The sequence below is a fragment of the Plasmodium cynomolgi genome, chromosome 7 (assembly GCF_000321355.1).
Source record: "Plasmodium cynomolgi strain B DNA, chromosome 7, whole genome shotgun sequence".
Classification (NCBI taxonomy): domain Eukaryota; phylum Apicomplexa; class Aconoidasida; order Haemosporida; family Plasmodiidae; genus Plasmodium; species Plasmodium cynomolgi.
Genome location: NC_020400.1, coordinates 1024049 through 1034831, shown reverse-complemented (window position 1 = coordinate 1034831; position 10783 = coordinate 1024049). Strand labels below are relative to the sequence as shown.

Genomic DNA, 10783 nt, shown 5'->3' with positions numbered 1-10783 from the left:
ATAATTTGGTAAAAAAAAAAAACCTCCTTTAAAGCTTCCTATAGAGCCTCCTTTAAAGCTTCTAATGTAGAGCCTCCTTTAGAAAAGGAGAGGCATATACATATGGGCCGGCATTCGCGCATGCCCAGGGATGTATTCTTGTCGGTAGTCGTGGCGTAAAAAAGAGAATTGGCTTATGTTCACTCTACACGTTCGGTGCGGCTTCCGTTTTTTGTGTGTATAGGGATTGACAGAAGTGGTCCCACTCTCTTTTTCACCTCCATTTTTTTTGTTGCTTTCTCGACATTTTCTAGTCGTTCCCAACCAACCCCTCAGTCACAGAAGGTCTGGTCGGTTTGGATGATAAATGGCCAGCTGAGGAGGGATGGATCATATCCAGCCAAGTAAAGAGAATTCAACAATTTATTGTAAGTTTCAAGAAGGATGGTTCTATACTTAGACATAACAATCATTGGCTCGGTTGATTTCTGTCCTGCGATGATAATGTGTTCATATTCGTTTTGTTCATTTGCTTCAGCAAACACAATATTCACATTATTGTTAAGTAGGATTTGTTGGTTTCCTTCAACTAAGTAGATGCTGGCATTGAACTCTTCGACAGTTGTTGTATTTTCATCAACTGGTTTATTTAAAATTAATTTAAATGTCATTTCTGATTTGTGTTCTCCGAAGAGGTAGTTTCTATCACAAGAGAAGTTAACCAAAATGTATGCTAAGTTTCCATCTCTTTTTAATCCTGAGAAGTCATACTTAGTGCATCTGCATAATAATCCTGGAAAAATTTTATCCGAAGCGTTCGTGGCAATTTCATAAAAGGTTCCTTGTAACTGTTTCAGGTCGATGTTCTTAGTGATGATGTGAACGATTCCATCCTGGAGGGGGGGGAAGGCAGTAAAAAAAAAAAAAGGGAACATGCAAACGTGTGAAGTGAATTGAGTAATAAACGTACAAAAGGGTAATGCAACGGCAGTGGGGATGCGCGATTGGTTCCTTCCACTCGGGGGGGAACAGGCTGAAGAAGGCAACAGGGTTCAACATGCAGAGAGGTCTCCCCCCAATAAGCCGAATTCACCCCCTTAGCGCGAACCGAGCAGCTTCATTTTTTCCCCAACTCTATCTCTATCTAGATCTATATCTCTATCTATATCTATATCTCTAATCCCATCTCTAACTCCACCACTAACTCATCTATCCCTCTCCGTTTCGCCTTACATTGCTGGGGGTGTCCGATGTCCTCACGGAGGAAAACAACAAGAACATGAAAAAGAAAAAAACTTTGGCAATCATTTTTCACAAAATTGTAAAGAAATTAAAAATTGATTTCCTTATATCGGAATTCAGGGGGAGCCTAGCAGCAGAGGAAAAAAAGTTTTAAAAAAAAATTAATTCTACTCGTATGGATTTGATGGGGAGGGAGGGGCAAACAAATAAGCCTCTTATTATTCAGTGTTCGATAAATTATAACTAAATTAAATTAACTAAATAAACTAAAATTAAATTATCTAAATAAATTAAAGTAAATTATCTAAATAAACTAATTTATTAAATTAAACTAAAATTGACTAAAATTAATTGTGAACTTTTTTGTGGGGTGGGGAATTTTTTAATTTGGTTTAAAAAAAAAAAAAAAAATTAACTTTGTAAAATATTTAAAAAAAAAAAAAAAAATGAAGAATCTCTCTCTCTCTCTGTTTGTCGAAAACAACGCGAAAAATGGGGGGGAGGGGGGTCGATAAAAATACAACGTGGCAAAAAAAAAAAAAAATAAAATAAAAAATAAAAAAGCATCACGAAAAATATTTAGCGCAATAAAACCGCATACATTAATTAATATAAGCAAATTCTGCAATAAATGCTACTGTACTATACAGGTACAATTGGCAGTGCGGGTCGGGGTCCAGCATGCGCCACGCTGTAGATGCTTCATCTATATATGGTTCTCATCATGTAACATTATTCCTTTTTGCATTCGCACGCGTACCTTTTTGGTAAGAGGAAAAACCTGTCGTGTGGGGGGCCTAGCGAAGGGATAGGTTCGCAGAAGAGGGGAGTTAAGCGGGGGGGAAAGTCAGAAGAAGGGAGATTTGGCAAATCGCAAAAAAGAAAAACTGGCAAAATGGGCAAATCGGCAAATCGGCAAATTCACGAATGAACAAACTGTAGGGTAACAATAAGCGGAGTTTCAAGGTTCAAAAAAATGACGAATGGGGGAAAAAAAAAAAAAATAGGGAGGGAGAGATAATATATTTATTTATTTGTTTATTTGTATATTTTTTTGTTTGTTTGTTTACTTTTTTTTAATTTGATTAATGAGGAATTAAAGGAGCCATGTTGAACGGGGCGAAACCTTATCCTCGAAATGCTTTGCGGGGGGTACATGTACGCATAATGACATAATAAAATAATACCACATGTAGGGTTTAGGGGGGCTATTTTTTTTTTTTTTTTTTCCTTTTTTTATCGCCCCTTCGCGGTTGCGGTACGAATTGTACTACGCTTTTACAGCAGAGTGGATTTCTTGTATGTAACCATTTTACCACTCGCTTTTTTTTTTTTTTAAATTTCTACATTTTATTGGCAGTGTTTGTTCGTACTGCACTATGCAGACTGTATATACTAGTGCCCCCACGCGTTATGACCTGACAGGCGGTTTTGTTGCTGGGGAGGTATGTTGGTAGGGGGGTGGTCATATAAATCGTGAATCGTGAATCGTGAAGCGCGAATCGGAAGCGCGTAGTATGGGGACCGTTAAATCTTCCCTTTTTGCCATTTTTTTGCCGCCAGTCTTGCCCTCACGATGTCGTAAATTGTCAATAACGTCATTTTTGCTTCCCTTGCAGAGACAATATTTTTTTTGCGATTTTTGCGATTTTTGCGATTTTTGCGATTTTTGCGATTTTTGCGATTTTTGCGATTTTTGCCTTATTTGCTTTTTTTTCCTTTTTGCTTTTTTTTCCTTTTTGCTTTTTTGCTTTTTTTTTTTTTCGCGCAGTTTTGTCAACCCCCCCTTCAACTTCTGTCAGTGCGATGGATGCGGCCTCGGCGAGAAGGCAAAAAATATGCCAAACCAAAAGGGTGACAACGGGGCGACCAAATAAACAAACGAACGGATGAACGGACGGACGAACGCATAGCATAGCATAGACGCGGCTTTTGCCGTGTATGCCTGCAACTTTCCCACCGTACGCATTTCCGTTTTTTTTTTTTGCAGGCGCAGTGGCCAATTTAACAAAATTGCATGCGATGGAGGAAAAAAAAAAAAAGATATATATATTATTATTTGTTTGTTCATTCATATCATAAATTATATGTATGCGTAGGGGAAAAGAGGGGATGGAAGAAAAAAAAGGCATGATTGACGAAAGTTCCCCCCCCAAAGGTGAATGGTATTATACAGCCCCCTTCCCCCCCACACTCCTTTAATTCCCCCGCATGTCGAAACTAATTTAAGCAAACTCACCAAATCCACTATGAACTCCTCGAACGCGGCATGCATACATTTCCAGTTCACATAGCGTAGCATTTTTTCTTTTTTTTTCCCTTTTTTATGCATATCTTTTGACCATGCAACAGCTGCAAAGGGCACCATTTTGGAGGGACATATTTCGCAAAATGAAACATTTTTTATTTTTGCAAAGCGCGTTCGATTTCCTCCTCACACCCTTTCTGTTTTTCATGGGTACTTGTTTTTTTAAATCACCAAGGTTGTGCTCCACACCCCGTTGTTCGTCGCAGTTTTGTTCGTTCGGCTTTTTGGGTTTCTCCTGCGCTGCGCTTTATCTCATTTGACTTGGCGAAAAAAAAAAAAAAAAAAAAACGTAGGATGACTAGCCAAATGGGCAAACATAAACAAGTGAACAAATACGTATGGAATGGGAACTGCCAAGTAAACAGGTTGCACATTCGACTGTTCGTGATAGGCAGTACGTGTAAAAAGGTGTTCGACTGCACTTCTGGGCGGGGCGGGGGATGCCAACCCTTCGGATCGATAACCCGGTCCTAATTTTACTTTCCTTTTTGCAAATTTCGGAATAGTTTTATGGCTATCCACAAAGTGGTATGTGAGTTGAATGTACGGTTGGAACAAAAAAAAAGAAAAAAAAAAAAAAAAAGGTAAGAATAACCTCTGCACACGAAAGGCAAACGAATTGCAGACGGAGGGATCCCCTTTTTGCCAAGTTCATTTTTTTGTTAGAAGAGAAAAACTGGCTTATGCGCCTCCGCTTCGCAGATATCATGCAAGGGGAGCGGGGGGGGCATTTCCGGGGCTCTGACACTCGGTGTGCTGCTTGCATACCTGTGGTTACGTTTGTCCCGTTGTGCTCCTCCACCTCGCTGCCATCTTTCACTTGGCACACTTCGCGCCAAGCGGTATGCCCGCTCTGCCGAGCAGCTTGTCATACAGTGTGGCGTTCTTGATGTTCTGCGTGGCGGCCCTCCTGCTCTGGCAAGACCTGTTTTCCAAAATGGATGATTTAATTATTGCGTTAATTTCCTCGTCGATATTTTCGTTGGCAGTTTCGTCCTCCTGTTTGACTTGGCTGCCCTGTTGGTCCTTCTCCTTGGAGACACCGTCCTCTGCTGTAATGCTCCGCACTTGCGTGCCTGGGCGAGCATCTCGATGGGCATCTCGGCAGGCACCTCCGTAGCGATCTCGGTAGGGACCTCCATAGCGATCTCGGTAGGCACCTCCGTAGTGATCTCGGTTGGCACCTCCATAGCGATCTCGGTAGGCACCTCCGTAGGTGTACTCACCCATTTTTGCCTGCGACCCGCTTCTCCCCCCGTGGGGGTATCCCGCCTCCACCCTGCGGGCGTTCCCCTTCAGCTTCTCACGCCCTACGTCGTTGTGCTCCTCCGCAGCGGCATCTTCTGCGTCGAGTCGAAAGGTTAATTCCTCTTCGGTGACAAAAAGGGAGGCACCTCCCCGCGCAGTGTCTTTCCCCCCAGCAGTGTCTTTTCCCCCAGCAGCACCTCCACCCCCAGCAGTATCTACACCCCCAGCAGTACCTCCACCCCGAGCTGTATCTTCCCCCCTTGCGGCATCTCCACCTCCCCCGGTGATGCTCAAATACACTCTGTACTCACACCGTAACAACCTAAGGAGATATTTGTCCACCTGCTTAACCGTTTTCAACACCCTCATATCTTTGCAAAACAGATCAATAACGTTATTTGTTAAATCAGTAATATAAACAGGCAGGGGTTCCTGGACACGCAAAAATCTGATGAATATTAAAAAAAATTTCGTTAATTTGAATTTGAGGAGGGGAGCATTTTGAAAATACTTTCCACACCTTTCTATGATTATGCAGGCCATTTTGATGTTAATGAAGCTGCTACACTCGGGGTCCTGGAGGAGGTTGCGGAACACTGGGCTGCGCCGGTTTATGAGGAGGAATTTGTGAAGCGGGTTTGCGTAGTCACCGAAGGAGAAGTCATCACCATGGGAGAAGTCCCCGCCATGGGAGATGTCCCCGCCATGGGAGAAGTCCCCGCCAAGGGAGAAGTCACCACCGCCCCCCAACGTGCCGCTTCCCCGTTTGCTCTCCACAGGGCTGTCTCGCCCAGCCAGAACGGCACGGCGGTTCTCGTGGAAGAGCCGATGGATGCTCGCCACGTGGTGGAAGTTAGCCATGTCTGCGTCGGAAAGGGCCACCAAAAAGTACAGCAAATCCAACACACTACTCGAACTAAGGATCCTGTAAATGAACAGTTCAGAAAATAAATGCGCATACTGAATGAGTAGGTTGAATTTTTTAAAATCGTTACTCTCGATAATGTGCACGATGCGTTCATATAACTCATCTATAATCTGCGTAACGAAGGAAGGTCTGTGCATGGCGATGTAGAATAACAGAGATGCTAAGTTCCTAATCTGATAGATGCTCATGTAAATTAAAAACTTAAAAATGTATTTCCTCAATAAAGAAGTAAAAAAGAGATCATCCCAGTTGAACTTCCTCATGTGTGTACTTATCTCCTCAACTGAATTTTTTTCTATGTCATAAAAAAGTAGCTTTTTTAAAAAATTTTTTTTTTTCAGATTTTCTTCTGAATATTTGGATTTTATTTTATTTTTTTTAAATTTTTTTTTTTTGGATCAAATTCTTGCTCAATCTTGATGCAACATTCTTCAAAGAGCAGATCGAACGATGTGGATAAATTCCTCGAGCTTTTCATTTTTTTTATCTTCTGTAACAGACTTATAAAGCGTATGTGTGTTTTTGAGTTATTAATTAGAAGGAGTGAGCAGTTTTCCAAAATGAACAGAGACAGCTCCGCGTGATCGGATGTAAAATTTTCATTCAGTAAATGTAGCACGTCCAAAATGTATGTGATGTCTAACAGCTTAAACTTGGCTAGCTCGCAAATATACTTTATGCATTTGGTTTTTTTATTTTGGCAAGGTAATTTTTCTTTGATTAATTTTTCTGTTATTCTTTTTATCTCCTCGATTATCGTTACTGCCATGTCTTTCCTGTAGACATTAATGATAGCTACGTATCTACAGTAGAAGGGAATCAAATTCAGCACCACCTGGTTGATGTGCGTGATGCTGTTCGCCACTAGCTTTCGCTTCCTCTTCGTGTTGTAGTTCAGCAGGAAGGTCATCACGTGGTCCTCCAGCTCCTTCTCGCTGTTCATGTGCAGCAGCTTCTCCAGATACTTCGGGAACCCCTTCTTGGGGTCCTTCCTGGCGGACGCCTCCAGCACAGCCGAGTTGGCGCAGTTGGCGCAATTGGCGGCGTTACCGGGGGAGGAAGCGTTAGTGGGGTTGGAAGCGTTACCGGGGGTGGCAGCGTTACCGGGGGAGGAAGCGTTAGTGGGGTTGGAAGCGTTACCGGGGGAGGAAGCGTTAGTGGGGTTGGAAGCGTTACCGGGGGTGGCAGCGTTACCGGGGTTGGCAGCATTAGCTGGGTTAGACGCGTTATCTGCGATAGACGCGTTCGCGGTAGAGCTGACATTCGCGATGCTGCCGTCCTCCTCGTCCTCATTCAGAACAATATTGATATTGGAGTAGTCCGGGAACTTGGTGTAAAAGGCCTTCTCCTGCTCATTGGCCCAGAAGGGGATCGACTCATCAGCTGGCCCGTCCTTATCCTTCCTGTTATTATTTTTCATCTTATCGAAAAGCTTGATATGCTTGACGCTGGCGTCCTTCATCCCCAACAGTTCGATGCCCACAACTTGAATAGAGTCCAAACTAGGGACGTCCAACCCTAAGTAGCAACAAAGCTTCTCACACTTTTCGTACACACTAAAAAAATCGCAGTCCTCCACCTGACAGGGAGTCTTCTTCCTACCGGTGCTGTATTCGTTGATGAGGTGCTCTCCGTAGAGGTACACCAGCAGGTTGGCCATGCTGCTGTAGTAGAACACGTGCAGGAAGTTCACCACGTGGTTTTTCACCTCGCCCAGCCGGAGAGAGGCGGTGCAGGGGGCGGAAGCGGCCTCTGCTGCGTTAGCTGGGTTAGCCGCGTTAGCTGGGTTAGCGGCGCTACCTTTGGAAGGGGCGTTCGCGATGGCGCCGCCACCAATGTTACCGCTTTCTCCAACAGGGTTGCCGCTCCCCCCAGCATGGTTGCCGCTCCCGCCACCACTGTTACCGCTCCCCCCAGCAGGGTTGCCGCTCCCCCCAGCATGGTTGCCGCTCCCTCCAGCGCTGCCCCCCCCAAAGAGAGTGCCCACATTCGCGAAGACGTAGTCGTACGTCACCACCGTGCTGACAGCGAGGTGCTTCTTTACAGCGCGCAGCACATCTGCTTTTGTGGCGTAAAGATTCACATCGCGCTTCTCTTGCGACGATGTAGTCAAGCCAATCCTGTCCCTCTCAGTCACTTGCGAGTCCAAAATTAGAGTAAAGAAATATGTCATATTCATAAACATATAGGTCAGGAGGTCCCTATTTTTGCAAATATCGTGTAGCACGAGTTCGAAATACATACAGAGAAGTATTTTCCTTTTTTTGTTTTTTTTTTATTTTCTTTAGGAGGTCTGGATCGTTTAGCATTTCCTTTATGTATGCCTTTTGATCCGCTTGGTTGCTCTTCCATCCCTTTGTTTCCTTTCCTTCATTCGAGAACAGGTTGTGCTCTAGAACGAATGAGTCGGTTTCGCGTCCCTCCTTGTGCATATGCCTGTGCAGGTTTTTCACCGCCGTGGCTTTCGCCTTCTGGAAGGTCCTAAGCTCCTTCAGTTGGCGCACCAGGCTCTCGCACGCGTTTCCATCGCCATTTGCACGGGGCTGTTCACTTGCCTGCACAGCACCCCTCTCCCCTGCACTCGGTTCTACATTCTCCTCCGCATTGTCCTCTGCACTTTCCGCTGCACTTTCCGCTGCACTTTCCGCTGCACTCTCCTGTACACTCTCCCCTGCACTCGCTCCCACTTCGGTGCGGGAGTTGTTCACCGAGCTGGTGGCCCCCCTGCCGCTGGGCGAGGAACAAAATGTGTACTTGGAGGAGAAGCTGGACTCGCTAACATTATTGTATAATTCGTAAAAGACGTGGAAGAAGTAATTTTTGTCCTCCTCATCCAACCGAAAATATTTTGCAAACACTATCCTGTCGATGTGTTCACTCACGTGTTCGTAATTGTCATGCACATATCTCATAAAATTAACAAAAACGAACAAATCAGAGTACCTGCTCACATGATGAATTAAATTCAACACACAATTAAAAATTTCACTCAGATACTTGGATATGTTCAGCTGTTTAATGTCCTCTAGCAATGCCTGAAGGTAGCTTTGTTCTAGGTTGGCTGCACTTGCGTTTTTTAGCTTGTTAATAAATTTGTGAATGTGAATTATGCTCATATTTTTTTTACTTTCCATCGAGGCTTTGTTTTGTTTGTCTCCCTCTTTTTCGATTTGAAAATTTATCATTTTTTCCCTCAATGCATCGTTTTCTCTCGAACTTGCAAGGTACTCCTCTCGGGCATTCACCACGTTGTTGGGACTGCAACCTTCCGAGGATGCCATTTTTTGATGTGTCGAGGGGGTAGAAAAATAGGCTTCGCAAGTGTGCACACGGTGCTGGTCTTTTTTTTCTTTTTCTTACACCTCGCTGCTGCGCTGTTAACTTAGTGCGGGGGTCCACTTTGTTTTGTTCACCTTTGGATCAACTTTGTTTTGTTCACTTTTGGGTCCACTTTGTTTTATTCACCTTTGGGTCCACTTCGTCTTGCTCACCTTTGGGTCTACTCAGGGAGCAACTTCTTCCTCTTTCAATTTCCCCCTCCCCCCTTATGTTCGCATCGTTCGGGGGAGACCTGCACGAAGTCACACCTGACTGCTCAGCGTGGGGTTCCCAGTAACAATGCGCCTCGACAACGCTGTGTGGGTTACTCTCTCCGTGGTGGGTTACTCGCCGTGTAGGTTGCTCGCCGTGTGGGTTACTGCCCGTGGTGGGACTGTTCAAAATGGTAACGACGTGAAATTGGCTAGCTGCGAAAAGGGGGGGCTCTTCCACCTTTACCGCATTTCCCTTGCCGCGTTTCCCTTGCCGCGTTTCCTTTGCCGCGTTTCCTTTGCCTCCTCTTAAGTAGGCTAGGCCCTCCCGCGGGGACTACACGTGAGGAACGGACAGTCAAGTGAAGAAGCGGGAAATTATTTATACTAATTAGGCAAAGGCAACAAAATGGAGAAATTAAAAAAAAAAAAAATCATTTCGGAACTGCGCCCTTTCCTTCACGCTTGCAATAGATCCACATGTACGAAAAGGTAAAAAAAAAAGAAAAAAAAAAAAAGTGTTCTCCCCTTTTGTGTAATTTCTGCTGATCCGTTTTGTCGCCCCTTCTAGTCAGCTCACAGCTACGTCATCCACCAGGTGCGGAGTCACACCTTCTGTGCATGCCTCTCCACACCTCTGGGAGCGCTACGCAAGATCGGCCAAAGGAACACATTATCGTAACGGCTAACACATTAGCGTAACCGCGAACACATTAGTTTAACCACAAACACATTAGCTTAACCGTGAACACATTAGCGTAACCGCGGCGGCTTTAAAAATGGTGCCCCCCCTCTCCGGGGTGAGATTTCCCACGTGGGTAGGAGTATAGTAGTGCCACTCCGCTTAGCGTACGTCTCTCTAACCCGTGGTTTGCCCCCTCAGGCGTTGCAGGTGGGGGGAGACAAAAGAATACGCAGTGGGAACGGCACAACCTTCTCAGTGGTTCCTCACCATATGTATACATACATAATAAATATTTGGTAGTGGACCTCCAAAGAAGAACCCTGTACCATGGGAATACGATCAAGGGGATGCACAATTTCGATTTAGCTCCAACACGTGGCAATTTTTTTTTTTTTTTTTCCCCTTCCTGAGAAGGAAGACTTCAAAAAAATGAAGTTTTTTTCTTCACATTTAGTTGGTACCTTTCGACATTTCCCATTTCAATTTTTCTCACTTTAAAAAGGAAGCACATAACCTTATATCTGTTCGGATGGTGAACGTGGCGAAGGAACCACGCCAGGCATAAGATGCTGCGATCAGTTTGGTGTGCTTTAAAAAAATATTTTGCAGTGACCACCACCTCATCACATGTGCATGCAAAAGAGCAAATTCTTGCTTACTCAAAAATGTACGTACACGCGTGGAAGAAACTCCCGCTCCTCCCAAAAAAAAAACTTCACTCACATCATACGGACTATATGTATATAAAAGGAAAAATGGGGAGTGACATTATCCCCTTTTTATTTTTATCATTTTCTCTGATCTCTCGTGACCCTGCCCCATACGAATATAACAGTTTAAGTTAACCACGCCATTGTGTCCCG

At 44.3% G+C, this 10783-nt stretch overlaps 2 protein-coding genes across 2 annotated transcripts; both read right to left on the bottom strand.

Annotated features, from left to right (window-relative positions):
• Positions 1 to 311: 311 nt before the first annotated feature.
• PCYB_073350 (hypothetical protein) lies at positions 312 to 2288 on the bottom strand (the record flags this gene model as incomplete). Its single annotated transcript, XM_004221732.1, has 3 exons — positions 1982 to 2288; positions 1213 to 1348; positions 312 to 872 (listed from the first exon to the last, which is right to left on the bottom strand). The coding sequence occupies exons 2-3, from the start codon at positions 1285 to 1287 to the stop codon at positions 312 to 314; spliced, it is 636 nt and encodes a 211-aa protein (XP_004221780.1). The 5' UTR covers positions 1288 to 1348; positions 1982 to 2288.
• A 2057-nt stretch (positions 2289 to 4345) lies between these two features.
• On the bottom strand, positions 4346 to 8986 carry PCYB_073340 (hypothetical protein). The gene is made up of 6 exons (XM_004221731.1): positions 8460 to 8986; positions 7907 to 8429; positions 7715 to 7878; positions 6070 to 7366; positions 5053 to 5893; positions 4346 to 4899 (listed from the first exon to the last, which is right to left on the bottom strand). Exons 3-4 carry the CDS (start codon positions 7876 to 7878, stop codon positions 6070 to 6072), a joined length of 1461 nt encoding a protein of 486 aa, XP_004221779.1. The 5' UTR covers positions 7907 to 8429; positions 8460 to 8986; the 3' UTR covers positions 4346 to 4899; positions 5053 to 5893.
• Positions 8987 to 10783: the final 1797 nt, after the last annotated feature.